The sequence below is a fragment of the Podarcis melisellensis genome (assembly GCF_964234715.1).
Source record: "Podarcis melisellensis genome assembly, chromosome: 2".
NCBI classification, from domain to species: domain Eukaryota; kingdom Metazoa; phylum Chordata; class Lepidosauria; order Squamata; family Lacertidae; genus Podarcis; species Podarcis melisellensis.
Genome location: NC_138529.1, coordinates 125,192,782 through 125,207,268, shown reverse-complemented (window position 1 = coordinate 125,207,268; position 14,487 = coordinate 125,192,782). Strand labels below are relative to the sequence as shown.

The 14,487-nt window shown below is 57.9% G+C and overlaps 2 protein-coding genes across 6 annotated transcripts; one reads left to right on the top strand and one right to left on the bottom strand.

The window, feature by feature from the left end:
• Positions 1-241: 241 nt before the first annotated feature.
• On the top strand, positions 242-6,163 carry PHF1 (PHD finger protein 1). Of its 3 annotated transcripts, none has more exons than XM_081900086.1 (15): positions 242-365; positions 1,125-1,382; positions 1,465-1,546; positions 1,959-2,054; positions 2,153-2,238; positions 2,397-2,545; positions 2,657-2,752; positions 2,837-2,905; positions 3,395-3,518; positions 3,798-3,865; positions 3,963-4,094; positions 4,210-4,420; positions 4,521-4,624; positions 4,722-4,781; positions 5,412-6,163. In XM_081900086.1, the coding sequence occupies exons 2-15, from the start codon at positions 1,140-1,142 to the stop codon at positions 5,734-5,736; spliced, it is 1,845 nt and encodes a 614-aa protein (XP_081756212.1). In that variant the 5' UTR covers positions 242-365; positions 1,125-1,139; the 3' UTR covers positions 5,737-6,163. The 3 variants fall into 3 exon arrangements, with proteins under 3 accessions (XP_081756212.1, XP_081756211.1, XP_081756213.1); XM_081900085.1 differs by having other exon boundaries at positions 288-429; XM_081900087.1 differs by lacking the exon at positions 242-365 and adding an exon at positions 820-956.
• Positions 6,164-6,922: 759 nt separating this feature from the next.
• On the bottom strand, positions 6,923-8,920 carry CUTA (cutA divalent cation tolerance homolog). 3 transcript variants are annotated; one of them, XM_081900088.1, is made up of 6 exons: positions 8,807-8,919; positions 8,308-8,465; positions 8,139-8,198; positions 7,567-7,612; positions 7,222-7,271; positions 6,923-7,122 (listed from the first exon to the last, which is right to left on the bottom strand). In XM_081900088.1, the coding sequence occupies exons 1-6, from the start codon at positions 8,876-8,878 to the stop codon at positions 7,023-7,025; spliced, it is 486 nt and encodes a 161-aa protein (XP_081756214.1). In that variant the 5' UTR covers positions 8,879-8,919; the 3' UTR covers positions 6,923-7,022. The 3 variants fall into 3 exon arrangements, with proteins under 3 accessions (XP_081756214.1, XP_081756216.1, XP_081756215.1); XM_081900090.1 differs by lacking the exon at positions 8,807-8,919 and adding an exon at positions 8,573-8,683; XM_081900089.1 differs by lacking the exon at positions 8,139-8,198 and having other exon boundaries at positions 8,807-8,920.
• Positions 8,921-14,487: the final 5,567 nt, after the last annotated feature.

Below are 14,487 nucleotides of genomic sequence, written 5' to 3'. Positions count from 1 at the left end.
ACCTCGCGCCGGCTCCGCCCCTAAGTCCCCCCTGGGCGCGCGGCCCGAGCGGACGACGCACTGCGCACGCGCGCCGCCCAAGAAGGAGCCCGAGACCGCCTCCGCCGGAAGGAGCGTCGGCGGGAGGGCGAGCGTGAGTGTGCGCGCGCGTGCCGCAGGCGGCCACGCCCCTCCATGGCAACGGCCGAGGCGCGCAGGGGGCGGGCGGGCGGGCGGGGGCGGGGCCTGCGCCGCAGGGGCGGGGCCAGGGAGATCTAGGGGGAGAGAGCTCAATGTATAGAGAGAGAGACACACAAACAAGTCGGAGGGGCCCCCCCGGGGGAGGCCGGCGGAGCGCGCCTTAGCAACAGGCAGCGATTCCACAGGTGCAGCCGCCTGCGCGAGGGGAGCAGCTTCCCCGGTTGGACGCCCGCCTGCCCCTCTGCGCAGGTGGGGCGGGGGGTCCGAGGGGGCGGGGCCTGGAGAGGAGGGACCCCCAATCTCAAGAACACCCCTAGTGACCCTGGCCCCCTTTTCTCTCCCCCGCAAGGCAGCTGGGGGGTCAGCCCCCCACGAAGGGGGTTCGGAGCCTGAAGCAGGTGGGGCACACAGGGCCCCAGGCCAGCTCCCCCCTCCATTGCAGCAGGGCGATCCCCTTGGAGGGGGCCGGGGGTCCTGGCATTGGGGGACCCCCAGGCGCTGCCACGGGCCGAACTGGGAGCTGGGGCGGGGGAGACGCGGGCCGCCCCCTTCCCGCGTCCTTTCCCCTCCCTCGCCCCCCTGCCGGGGGGGGCGTGCCGGGTCCGGGGGGGGCGCTGGGGGGGCTCGGCCGCCCGGCCCTCGGCATCCCCCCTCGCGGCCCCCCGCTCCGGCTGCTGCGTCACTGGCGCTCCGCGGGAGGATGGAGCCGCAGAGGGTCCCGCTCCGCCGCCCCTGAGACCCCCGGCCCACCGGGGAGGGACCCCCACCCCCCGCGGGTAAGGGGCGGGGGCGGGCGAGAGGGACCCCGGGAGCGGAGCCGGCAAGGGGGCGCCCCGCACCTCCCCCGCAGGAGACCCCCCCCGCAAGCCCAGGTGGGGGGCAGGACTCCGGGGTGCCTCTGCGGGCGGAGCCTGACCCCCGTCTCTCCCCCCCCCCGGCTGCAGGTGGGGCGCAATGTGATGGCGAGTGAGCCTCCCGCCACCCCCGCCTCGGCCCGGCTGACCCGGACGAGCGCCCGCCTGACCTCGGGGCCCTGGAAGCGGCCGGCGGCCGGCAGCGGAGGGGCGCCCCCCTCGCCCTGCTCCCCGCCGGCGCCCGGGGGGCCCAGCGCAGCCCCTCCCGGCTGGCCCCGCTTCTGGGAGGGCCAGGATGTCCTGGCGCGCTGGACCGACGGCCTCCTCTACCTGGGCACCATCAAGAAGGTCAGTGGCTGCCCCTCCCCTCGGGGTCAGGGGGTCCCCCCCCCCCGCTGGGAGTCTCTGCTCACCCCCCTCCCCCCTGCAGGTGGACCCCCTCCGGCAGGTGTGCCTGGTGCAGTTTGAGGACGACTCCCAGTTCCTTGTGCTCTGGAAGGACATCAACCCAGGTCAGTGGGAGATGCCCCCCCACGCCGCCTCCCTGGGCCTCCTCTTTGGGGTCCCCCACAGTCTCCACTCCCTGCAGGCCTGGCTCCCCACCCCGTCTTGTTCTGTAGGGATCACCCCAGTGCAGAGTTCACCTGTGGAACTCCTTCCCACTGCCCAGATATCAGTGGCTCCTACCAGGATGGTTCTGAATGCCGGTTTCCGGGGGGGGGGCGTTCCCTGGCTGCCCATGGTGAGAAGGGGGGCTGGATCAGAGGAGAACCCTCTTTGGCCCCATCCAGCAGACACTTAATATTTCCCAATGGAGCCTCCAACTCCAGAGGCAGTCTATCTTGCTTCCGAGGCTCTTGGGGCAGGAACCCAGCTGCCCTGGGGGGGGCTGGCCCCTCACACCCCCCCTGCCTTTTCTCCTAGCGGCTGTGCCTGGGGAGGAGCAGTCCTGCTGCGTGTGCCACTCGGAGGCCGTGAGCCCAGACAACCGGCTGGTGCGGTGCGACAAATGCAGCCACGGTAAGTCCGCCAAAGGAGCCCCACGAGCTGCCCCTGGTGCCCCGTCCCCTCCCCCGTTGCCCCACTGATGACCCTCCTTCCTCTCCCTGCCCCTGCAGCCTACCACCAGGAATGCCACCTGCCCCGGGTGCTGAGCGATGGGGCCTGGACCTGCCGGCAGTGTGTCTTTGCTGTGGCCACCAAGGTAAGAGTGGCCTTCTCTGCCCCACAGAGGTCCTCTGTCCCAGCCCCACGGCTCTCCCTCTGCCGTAGACCAGCCTGCTGTGGCGAGAGCCTGCATGGGGTGGGGCCCCCTTCTGCGCCCCACACACTGACTGCCCCACGGCTTTCCTCCTTCCGCAGCGGGGCGGCGCCCTCAAGAAGGGGCCCTACGCCAAGGCCATGCTGGGCATGAAGCTGGTGCTGCCCTACCAGCTGAAGGCCCTGGAGTGGGACGCCGAGCACCTCGCCAACCGCCAGCAGTGCTACTGCTACTGTGGGGGCCCCGGAGAGTGAGTCTGCCCAAGAGGGGGGCTTGCGGGGAGGAGGGAGGGCGCCTCTGGAACCGGGGGCTGTGTGCTGGGGGCGCTCAGCTGACCGGCCCCTCTCTTCCTCTGCCGCAGGTGGAACCTGAAGATGCTGCAGTGCCGCTGCTGCGCCCAGTGGTTCCACGAGGCCTGCACCCAGTGCCTGAGCAAGCCGCTGCTCTACGGGGACAGGTGAGGGGCAGCCTGGGCAGGGGGAGGGTGGGGGTCAGAGGGCGAGGGCATCTTGTGACTGACCCCCCTGGCTCCACCCGGCAGGTTCTACGTCTTTGAGTGCTGCGTCTGCACGGGAGGCCCAGAGAGCGTCCGGCGTCTCCCCCTGAGATGGTGAGGGGGAGCTTTGGGGCGGCAGTGGGGCATAAGCACAAGAAAGCAATGCAGACTCGGTCACGGGATCGAGCCCCCCGTTGGGCAGGACGTCCCTGCATCTTGGGGGGTTGGACTGGATGACCCTTGGGGGTCCCTGCCAAATGTGATTCCATATAAAAGGAAGGTGGGTCCTTAAAAAAGCCACATCTGGAGTGTATCCTGATCCACTTGGGCCCTTTAATTAACAGCTTCCTGCTCATCTCTTGATTTCCAAATACGCCGCTTGGGATAATTGGGACACGCTTGGTAACTTAGAATAAGTCCGTCAGAATTAAGCAGCTGATCTAGAAAGCAAAGAGAGAGCAGAAGGGGGAAGGAGGTTTTGGCGCCAGAGCGAAGGAAGCTGCCACCTCAAGGGCCAGGGGGCACCGGGAGGGCGTGGGAGGCCAGGAGGGTGGGGGGCTGCGCTGGCTGCGCTGAGGGATTCCCGTCTGCCCCCCCCCGCAGGGTGGACGTGGCCCACCTCATCCTCTACCACCTCAGCATCTGCTGCAAGAAGAAGTACTTTGACTTTGAGCGCGAGATCTTGCCCTTCGCCAGCGAGAACTGGGACAGCCTCCTGCTGGGCGAGGTGAGAGGCCCCCGGGGACAGGGATCCTGGGGGCGGGAGGAGAAGAGCGGGGGGGCACCAAACTCTGAATCTCTGGGTTGCGGGTTCGAGTCCCATGCGGGGCAAAACATTCTTGAACTGCAGGGGATGGGACCTGGTAAAAGTCTATGATCCCTTTAATGTTGGGGATTGGCAGTGTGGGCCAGAAGGCAGGATCCGCCCCCCATGAAGGAGGAGCCTCAGGGTGGGGCACCCTGGCCTGCGGGTGGCGGGGGTCTGACGCTGCCCCTTTCCCCACAGCTCTCGGACACCCCGAAGGGAGAGCGCTACAGCCAGCTGCTGAACGCCCTGACGGGACACAAGGACAGGTGAGGGGGTGGCAGGCCTGACGTGGGCCGTGGGACCCCTGGGGGGCCGTGGGGGCCGGGTTCAAGAGCCGCCCCATCACAGCCGCCTCCTCTGCAGGTTCATCTCTGGGAAGGAGATCAAGAAGCGCAAGGGCCTCTTTGGGCTGCACTGCCGCGTCCCCCCACCCGCCCCCCAGGGGGCCGACGGCTCCGGGGACGCGCCCAGGACCCCCTTCATCGCGGGAAGCAGGTGAGCCGGGGGTCTCCCCCCCCCCAGGGGGTGGCAAAGGGGGCAGCGGCCTCCCCCTGCCTTTGCTCCTCCGGCACCCCCTCCGTGCCGTGCAGATAAGGAGGGTCTCTTACAGCTTCCTTTCAGGGCAGGGCAGGCGTGGGAAGGGGCCGGAGCGCCCAAGGGCCGGGCGGCGGGGGCAGCCGCGGCAGCAGCCACAGCGCCGGCGCAAGGGGCAGCCGCCGGCCCCGAGTGGCAGCGGGGAGCAGTGGGCGCAGCAGCAGCAGGAGGAGCAGCAGCAGCGGAGCACCCGGGAGAGGGAGCGCCTGGAGAGGGCCCTCACTCAGGTAGGCCGGGGGCCAGGAAGGGTGGGGGGCAGGCCGGCGGGGGGGGGGGGGCCCTGCTGCGTCCCGCTCAAGAGCTCCCCTCCCCTCTCTCCACCCCCAGGAGGTGGTGCAGCACCCAGTCAGCGCTAACCAGAGCTACGGCGGCTACAGCGGCACTTCCAGCTCCTACAACTTCCGCCGCACCGACGCCCGCTGCCAGGAGAGGTGAGGGGGCAAGCAAGGCAGCCCCACAGCGGGGGGGGGGAGGGAGGTGTTCCCCGCCCCACCCTGACGGCCTGCCTCTCTCTCCCCCATCCTGCAGCGCCCCGATCCGGATGTTCGCCTCCTTCCATCCCTCGGCCAACACTGCAGGGACCTTGAGGTGAGGAGGACGGAGGGAGGGAGGGAGGGAGGGGTGCGCCCCACCTTCCCAGGGAGGTGGGGCTTCACTGGCCCCACCACCACCCAGGGGAAGCCCGGTCCAGCACAGCCCCCTGCCCCAAACCCCCAAGAGGCAGCTCTCCAGCCTGTGGGGTGAGCGGCCTCATGAATGGCTATTTGGCCCTGACGGGGAGGGAACGTCAAGGATCATCCGGTCCACCCCCTTGGCGTCAGACAAAGTGCCCCTCTGAGACACCGACCTCTGCCAGGTCAGGGCAGCCCCTGTGAGCCCCACCCTCTTCCAGTTAGAACATCGGACTAGGACCTGGGAGAGCCCAGGGTTCAAATCCCCACTCAACCGTGAAGCGGACCAGGCGGCCTTGGAGTCAGCTATCATTCCTCTAGCCTACCTCACTGGGTTGTGGGGAGGAGGCAGCGGGAGGCAGGAGGGGGGGGCGCCTCTCCTTCCCCAGAGATTGGACGGCCGTCTATCGGGGACCCTCGAGTTCCTGCTTCCCGCACTGCAGGCGCTGCTGGGAGTTGTAGCGCTGGTCGTCCAGGGCAGGCGGGGGGCAAACTGAGGTTCGGGGTGACTTTGACTGCAGCAAGTGACCCCCCTTTCCTTCTGCAGCACCAGCAGCGGAGCCGCCCTTGACCCCGGTGACGCCGCCCCTGCGGAGCGGGGCAGCCCAGAGCGATCTCCGGCGGGTGATGGCCCCGCCCCCCGGACACTCCTGCGCCGCCACTCCACGCCGCTGGCCCCCAAGCGGCCCCCGCAGGCTGCCCCAGCCCCCTCGGCCCTCTGCGTGGCCCCCGGCGGCCCTGCCAGCTCGGGCTACTTTGGACCCATGGGGCGGCTGGCGCGGGGGGAGGCGGTGCGCATCCTGGCTCGCCGCGTCACCACCGAGGGCACCGTGCAGTACCTGGTGGAGTGGGAGGGGGGCAGCATGTTTTAGGGGCCCCAAAGCGGGACCCAGAGGGGCCCCCAATCTGCCTGGCCAAGGAGAGAGCAACAAGTGCAATTCTGGGGGGCAGGCCGTGGGGCGCTCCCCCTACCTGCTTGAGGAATGTGGACTGTGCCGTTTCTTGCTTTTGGGGGGGCAGGAGACCCCCAAGTTTCTTCTATTTGCTGCTGCCGCTGCTCCCCACCCCCTCATATCGTCGTCTTGGACCCCAAAAAGAGTTTGAGTCCTGCTTATTTTTTTACTGTTTGTTGGTTAAAGGTATTATTTAAAGAGGCCTGAGTGGGGGAGAGAGAGAGAGCGCCCCCCCGGCTGCCCCCCAAACACACACAGCCCCCCTTGCGCCTGTAGTACTGCCTCTGCTGCTGCTAGACTGACTGTTGTACAAAGCACTTCCGAATAAAAGAGCTTCTGGGCAAGACGTTGCCGCCTGCAGCTGCTTCCTGGGGCCCAAGACCCCCCCCCAAAAAAAACCCACCTAAAAGCATCAGAAGCACCTGCCGGATCAGGCCCGTCCAGCCCAGCCTCCTGGCCCAAACCCCCAAGGACTCAAGATAGACTGCTGCTGGGTCTGGAGGCTCCATTGGCAGGCCAAAGGCAGCCCACAGGCAGGACTGCTGGGGTGGCTGGGTCAGGAGAGGACGAGGCTCAGAATCTCAGGGTTGCAGGTTTGAGCCCCACGCTGGGGCACTGCAAGGGGTTGGGCGAGATGACCCCCAGGGTCCCTGCCAGCTCTGCCAGCCCACGCTTCTATGATCGGGGCACAAGAGGAACTTGCTCCTCCTGTGTTTTCCAGCAACTGGCGATCGGAAGAATTGGCTGCCGACGACTGAGGAGGCGGAGCGTGCCCGCCATCGCTGGCTCCAGTGGGAGGGAGTTCCGCAGGTTAACTCTGCTGCTTGAGGAAGGGCTGCCTTTCGGAGGCAGAGCCGAGGGGGCCAGGATCCCGCCTGGCTGGCTGTGGGGTGGGGAGCCCTGCCTGGGGCTGGACAAGAGCCCATTTAGGAGGGCCAGCGGAGGAGGGACGTCGCATCATTCCCGAAACCTGATCTTGGCGCAGCTGCTCTGCGGGTCCAGTTTCGAGAGATCAGGGCAGTTTGCAGGCCGAAGCCTCCCTGGCAGAGACCCCTCCCCGGACCCCCACCTCCTGCCCCCCGAGACAGATTCAGACCACACCACCTTGGCTTTCTCCCCACCAGGCAGGGGCGGAGAGGTGTTTATTTCTGCTCTCCTCCTAAAACCTCCTTCTTGGCCGTGGGGCGCCCCCCAGCCCCTCCGCTTCACTCTGGGACAGTCTCCTCGACCCACTGCAGGTAGGGAGGGTTCCCCTGCTCGATGGGGACAGCGATCACCTCCGCCACTTCGTAAGGGTGCACCGACCTGCAGGGGCAGAAAAGGGGGCGTCACCTGACAGCAGGGCTGGAGTGGGGGTCCTTCAATGTGTGTCCCCCCGGCCATCCTCACCCCCAGGCGACTCACCGGACAAACTCTGCGAGGGCCGAGGCACGAGAGCTGCGCGTCTTGATCATCTGTTGGGGGGAGAGGCAGGATCTGAATGCAAAGCGTTCATCGACTGGAAGTGTCGCCCAATGGTTAGAGGGGATGCTCTGAGCAGCCTCCCAATGTATTCTGGGCTGGGGTACCAGGCCAGAAATCCCTCCCAGGTGCCCAGCACAGCACCTCCTTAATGGGGGACTTCCCTGCCCCCCAGCACAGTGGAGCAATCCAAGGACCAGGTGGTGCAGCTGGGCGTTTGGAGGCCGCTTTCCCCCTCGCCTCTGTGGACCTATAGGGAGGGGGGCAGCAGGGGGCCGAGGGACTCACCAGCAGCACCTCCGAGTCCTCCTCAATCTTGCCCTTCCACTCGTAGCTGCAAGAGAGATGGGGAGGCAGCGGTGGGGCAGTGGTTAGAGCATCAGGCGAGGGAGCCTGGGAGCCCCACCTTGGCCGTGGCCTGCCTCCCAGGGCCGTTGTGAGGGGCAGCAGAACCACATTTGGCACCCAGGAAGGAAGGGTGGGCCATGCAGAGATGTGATGAAATAAAAAGGGGGTGGCTTGTGATGCCCCCAGGAAGGGGGGGAGCCCTTTTGCAGAGGGTGCAAAGGGGCCCGGGCCCAGCCCCCCTTGCAGGGCTCCTGGTGGGAATAAGGGAAATGTATATAATAATAAAAATGTATGTAAATATAATAACGAAATGAAACTGCACAGGGAGGAAACCCCCCAAATCCTGGAAGGGACCCCAGGGAGCATCTAGTCCAACCCCAACCCTCAGCCTGGGTTTGGGGAGGTGGGTGGGTGGTGTACCCCCGCCCCCCTTCTCTGGGGTGCCCTGCTGCCTCGCAGCCCCACCTTGGCCCAGGCCTGAGCTGGGCGGAGGGTCGGCCCTCCTCACTCACATGGAGGTGATCTGGGGGACGATGTTGACGCAGGCTGCCAGCTTCTTCTCCACGACGGCCCTGCGGGGTGGGGGGCAGAGGAGGGAGAGAGAGACCCTCAGGGCCGGCCAGAGCAGCAGATGGGAGAGGGACCCCGGGGTCATCCATCCCCACCCCCAGGGGGGCTCACCTGGCAATCTCCTTGGCGACGGTCTGGTTGGGGCAGCTGACGAAGGCGGCCGCGAGGGTCCCGGGCACGTAGGGGCCCCCGGCGGAGGCGGCCATGGAGGAGAAGAGCTGGCAGGCCGCGCGCAGCAGAGGGAGCATCAGCAGGGCCAGGAGAAGGACCTGGGGAGGAAAGGGGGGGCGTGGCAGGGACCCCATGACCCCCCCAGCCAGGCCGGGGCGGTGATGGGGGCGTGGGGGTATCGGGGGGCCCCACTCCAGCTACTTACACCGCAGGCGCCTCGGGCCATCTGCGCTCGGCTGCTCCGGCCTGGCATGGGGGCGGGTGGGGGGCGCAAGGGGGTCTCCCCGTCCCTCCCCTCGAGGGACCTGCCTGGCCCCGCCCCTTTCCCGGTGGAACTCCCGCCTGCAGAGAAGGGGGCGCGGATCAGGGTTTGGGGGCTCTTTGCAGGGGGTCCCCGGTTCTGCTTTGGGGGGGGCTCCCCGGCTCTCTCTCCCCCTACCTGCTCTCCGTCGCGTCCGCACCACGTGAGCACGAGCCCCGCCCCGCTCTCCGCCCCGCCCACGAACGTCATTTTCGACGCACCCGCCAGGTGGGAATGCGGCCGGTGAAGCGCGCGCATGCCCAGTCCGCTCCTCCCTTTGCCCTGTCTCTTGCGCGGCCGGCCTGGGAGGTCTTCCAGCGTCGCCCCAAATGCGGCTGCCCCCCCAAAAAAAACATTATTATGGTTCTGCTCTGACCTTCCAAGGCCGCAGAAGCTGCTGGAAAGGAATGGGGGGGGGCAGAGGGGACTCATTTTTCATAATAATTCGAGGTCAAGGAGATAAATACTTACAGCTTAGGGCCCCCTAAAAGACCAAAGGGGGGGAAACGAGGCACATTTCCAAAATATAAGATAAAAACAAATAAAATAAAAACTACATACAGCAACAGTGTTTTGTGCTGCGTCAGCTCCTATTTTGTTATGTGCAAATGGCTTTAAGATGCCTCTTAGGTCCATAAATTAGCATATAGCATATATTCAACACAAAACAGTGACAATTTGTTGTTGACAAAGGACAGCTGGACATACAAGATGGGGGACACCTGGCTTGAGAGCAGTACGTGTGAAAAGGATCTAGGAGTCTTGGTTGACCACAAACTTGACATGAGCCAACAGTGTGACGCGGCAGCTAAAAAAGCCAATGCAATTCTGGGCTGCATCAATAGGAGTATTGCATCTAGATCAAGGGAAGTAATAGTGCCACTGTATTCTGCTCTTTGGAGGTCTTTAAGCAGAGGCTTGACAACCATATGTCAGGAGTGCTCTGATGGTGTTTCCTGCTTGGCAGGGGGTTGGACTCGATGGCCCTTGTGGTCTCTTCCAACTCTATGATTCTATGATTCTATATCTTTTATATATATATAAAATAATATTTATTAAAGTTGCAAAAAAGTTACAAAAATGAGAAAGAAAAAATAAGAAAAAAAGAGAAGAAAAAAACCAAAAAATACAAAATACAGAAAAATACAGAAAAATACAGAAAAATAAAAGCAATTCAAAACATTTCCCTCTTTCCATGTCTTATCTTTCATTTACTTATTTCCCTGACCTCCTCACACCTCCCTTTTTTGTATTCTAGTTCAATTAAATATTCCAGCAAATCCTTTTCAACTTGGTTTTTATCCTAATAGTTTATCCTAATGTAGTATAATTTTACATTTACGTCTTTCAACAATTAAAGAATCAATTTTTACCTAACCTTTTATATCATTTCTGCTAATACCGCATTACTTCATTCCAACATCCTTCTAACATTCCTGAATTTTACAATGTTTCTGTAAATAAACTTTAAATTTTCTCCAATCTTCTTCCACCAACTCTTCACCTTGGTCTTGGATTCTGCCAGTCATCTCCGCCAGTTCCATGTACTCCATCACCTTCATCTGCCATTCTTCCTGGGTGGGTAGATCTTGTGTCTTCCAATACTTTGCAATGAGTATTCCTGCTGCTGTTGTTGCATACATAAAAAAAGTTCTATCCTTCTTTGGCACCAATTGGCCGACCATGCCCAGGAGAAAGGCCTCTGGTTTCTTCAGAAAGGTATATTTTAATACCTTTTTCATTTCATTGTAGATCATCTCCCATAAAGTCTTAATCCCTGGGCATGTCCACCAAAGGTGAAAGAATGTACCTTCAGTCTCTTTACATTTCCAGCATTTATTATCGGGCAAGTGATAGATTTTTGCAACTTGACTGGTGTTACGTACCACCTGTATATCATTTTCATTATATTCTCTCTTAAGGCATTACATGCCGTAAACCTCGTACCTGTGGTCCATAACTGTTCCCAGTCAGCTATCATCATATTATGTCCAACATCCTGTGCCCATTTAATCATAGCTGATTTCACCGTTTCATCCTGAGTGTTCCACTTCAACAGCAAGCCACACACTCCTGACAGACTCCCAGTCCCAGGATCTAACAACTTTGCCCCCAATCCCGACTTCTCCACCTGAAACCCAACCTTCCTATCCAAATCACAAACCTCCATTATCTGACAACAATGAAGCCAATCCCGCACTTTGTTTTTTAATTTGTCAAAACTGCAGCTTCAATCTGTCTCCCTCCTGTTCCAGCATCCCCCAACACCTCGGCCAATTGGCCTCCACATTGAGCCCCCCCAGAGCCCCCGCCTCCATCGGTGACAACCACCCCGGAGCCCCGCCTTCAAGCAAATCCCCGCATCCTATCCAAACACCAAACAGTGCCTTCCCAACAATGCGGTTTTCAAACGCCCCACGTGCCCCGACCCCATCACACCACAAGCATGCACGCCAACCAAATACATTATTGAACCCTTCCAAATCCAACACATCAGTGCTTTCAAGAAGTAGCCATTCCTTCAGCCAACAAAATGCAGCTGACTCATAATAAAGCTTAAGGTCCGGCAGGGCAAAACCACCCCTCTCCCCAGCATCAGCTAGCACTTTAAACTTCACTCGGGACCTCCCGCCCCGCCAGACAAATCCAGAAACATCCCTCCGCCACTTCCCGAAGCACTCCACTCCGTCCAAAATCCGCAATGCCCGAAACAAAAACAACATCCCCGGCAATACACCCATCCCCATCGCCGCAATTCGGCCTAGCAATGAAAGCCCCAAACCTGACCACACTTCTAAGTCCCTTTTCACTTCCGTCCAACATCCCCCATAATCATCCTCAAATAGGTTCACATTCTTAGCAGTCATATTAACCCCAAGGTATTTCACTTTCTTAACCAATGTTAATCCTGTCTCTTACGAAACCTCTCTCTCTCAATCGGTGTTAGATTTTTCTCTAAAACCTTAGTTTTCAATTTATTCAACTTGAAACCTGCTACCTGACCAAATTCTTGAATCAATTCCAATACTCTTTTAGTACTAGATTCTGGCTCCTGTAATATCAATACCAAATCATCCGCAAATGCTTTCAATTTGTACTGTTTAGCTCCGACTTGTATGCCTTTGACCAATTGGTCCTTTCTAACCATATTTAGCAAAACCTCCAGGACTGATATAAAAAGCAATGGAGAGATTGGGCACCCCTGTCGTGTTCCTTTCTCAATCTTAAACTCTTCTGTAACTACGTTATTCACAATCAATTTGGCTTTTTGTTCTGAATAAATTGCACCTATACCGTTTTCAAAACATTGGCCTACCCCCATTCCCTGTAAATTTTTCTTCATAAAACTCCAATAAATATTGTCAAAGGCTTTCTCCGCATCCACAAATATCAAAACTGCTTTTGTGTTGATCTTCACTTGTAATTTTTCTAAAATATTAATTATATTCCTCGCATTGTCAGACAAGTGTCTCCCCGGGAGAAAGCCCGCTTGATCTTTATGGATTTCTTCTACCAGTATCTTTCTTAACCTTTTAGCCATAATGTCAGCAAAAATTTTGTAATCCACATTGAGCAATGATATAGGGCGGTAGTTCTTAAGCTGTGTCTTCTCAGACTCTGTTTTCGGTATAAGTATAATATATGCCTCCTTCCACGATTCTGGTGCCTTTTTCCCTTCCAGTATTTCATTACAAACATCCTTTAAAGGCCGTACTAACCATTCTTTCAAGGATCTGTAATATATTGAGGTCAAGCGGTCCGGCCCTGGGAATTTGCCCAATTGCATGTTCTGAATGGCTCCTTCAACCTCCTGGTCTGTTATTTTATAATTCAGCATTAGCATTTTTTCTTGAGAGATTTTTTGTAATCCATTTATTTTCAAAAATCGGTCAATGTCCATTTCTTTCTGGGTCTCCTGTGTATATAAATGTTTAAAATACCTCTGAAAGCACTTCCTAATCTCCACTGGATTCTGTATGTTCTTTCCCTCCACTTCCAAATTGGTGATAGTATTAAGCTTTTGTCTTTTTTTCATTTGCCAAGCCAGCAATTTCCCACATTTATTTGCCGATTCAAATGTCTTTTGTCTCATCTGTTTGATCTTCAATTCAATTTCCTGATTAATCAGTTTTGTATATTGTACTTGATATAACTTTATCTCTTTCAGGATCTCCTGTGATTTTGGTTTTGCTCTCAGTCTCTTTTCTCCTTCCTTTATTTTCTCCAAAATTTTATCCTTTTTTCATTTTGGATTTTCTTCTTAATTGCGTTCTGCTGTATCAAAAACCCTCTCATGACTGCTTTACTTGCGTCCCAAATTACTCTTCTATGATTCTATATCAAGGGCCCCACAACCTTCAGGAGCTTATGTAAAGGTAAAGAGACCCCTGACCGTTAGGTCCAGTCGTGGCCGACTCTGGGGTTGCGGCGCTCATCTCACTTTATTGGCCGCGGGAGCCAGTGTACAGCTTCCAGGTCATGTGGCCAGCATGACTAAGCCGCTTCTGGCGAACCAGAGCAGCGCATGGAAACGCCGTTTACCTTCTTGCCAGAGCAGTACCTACCGTATTTTTCGCTCTGTAAGACACACCAGACCACAAGACGCACCTAGTTTTTGGAGGAGGAAAACAAGAGTCTTATGTAGTGAAGTTCACCCTGGGCCAGCAGGGGGATACTGTACATAATTTTCACTCAGGTCTGTAGATAGTTTTCACTCAGGTCCACGTCAGTTATTTTAGGCGGGAAACTCTGGGTTGTTGTTGTTACAATGTTGACAGCCGGCTGCCTATAAAAGCAGGCCGGCTGAGCTGTTTGTGGTTCAGTCTTCTGTTCCAGCTTACAAAATAAAGAGCTGCTTGAAGAAATCGCTGTGTCGTCTGCCATGTCTACCCACTATTCTACAAAGAGAAAAAATATTCTGAATCTCAGAAGCCAGAACAGCAAGAAGGATCGCTGCTTAGTGAAAGCAGCAATCCCTCTTGCTGTTCTGGCTTCTGGGATAGCTGTGCAGCCTGCATTCACTCCATAAGACGCACACACATTTCCCCTTGCTTTTTAGGAGGGAAAAAGTGAGTCTCATTTAGCAAAAAATACGGTAATTATCTACTTGCACTTTGATGTGCTTTCGAACTGCTAGGTTGGCAGGAGTAGGGACTGAGCAACGGGAACTCACCCCGTTGCAGGGATTTGAACCGCCGACCTTCTCATCGGCAAATCCTAGGCTCTGTGGTTTAACCCACAGCGCCACCTGCATCCCATCGACAAAGGACAGCTGGACATATAAAGGGCCCCACGACCTTCGGGAGCTTAGGGCCTCATCAAACCTAAATCCGGCTCTGGTTTGATGTTATGTTATTTCATATATTGGAATAGGGTGTTATAGGAATTCTAAGGTCTTATATATAAGCAATAAATGTTCATAAATTTACAAGGCAAACACCTAAGTATATAAACCACATATCTGAAATAGTACAGGGGAGCAATCCTGAAACCATTTTTACTCTTCCTGTAACCTCAAATATTCTTTTTCGCTTACAAATCCTGTCTTTAGGGCATATTTGTGTATGAACAGAGTGAGCCTGTGACCTGGATTCAGGAACTAAAGTATTAACCATCACAAAAGAATGGCCAGGCTGCACAGGTAAAGCAATCAGTGACCGTTGTCAGGTATCCTGCCAGGCAGGATTTCTGCTGGAGACTGCCTCCTTCTGTAATCTATGTATGATTATTTTTTTGGGGAGGGGGGTCTCTGGCTATAGGATGGGCAACTTCAAAAGTCCATATAAGGGGAATGGGGGATCCTGTTGCAACAGTTTAAT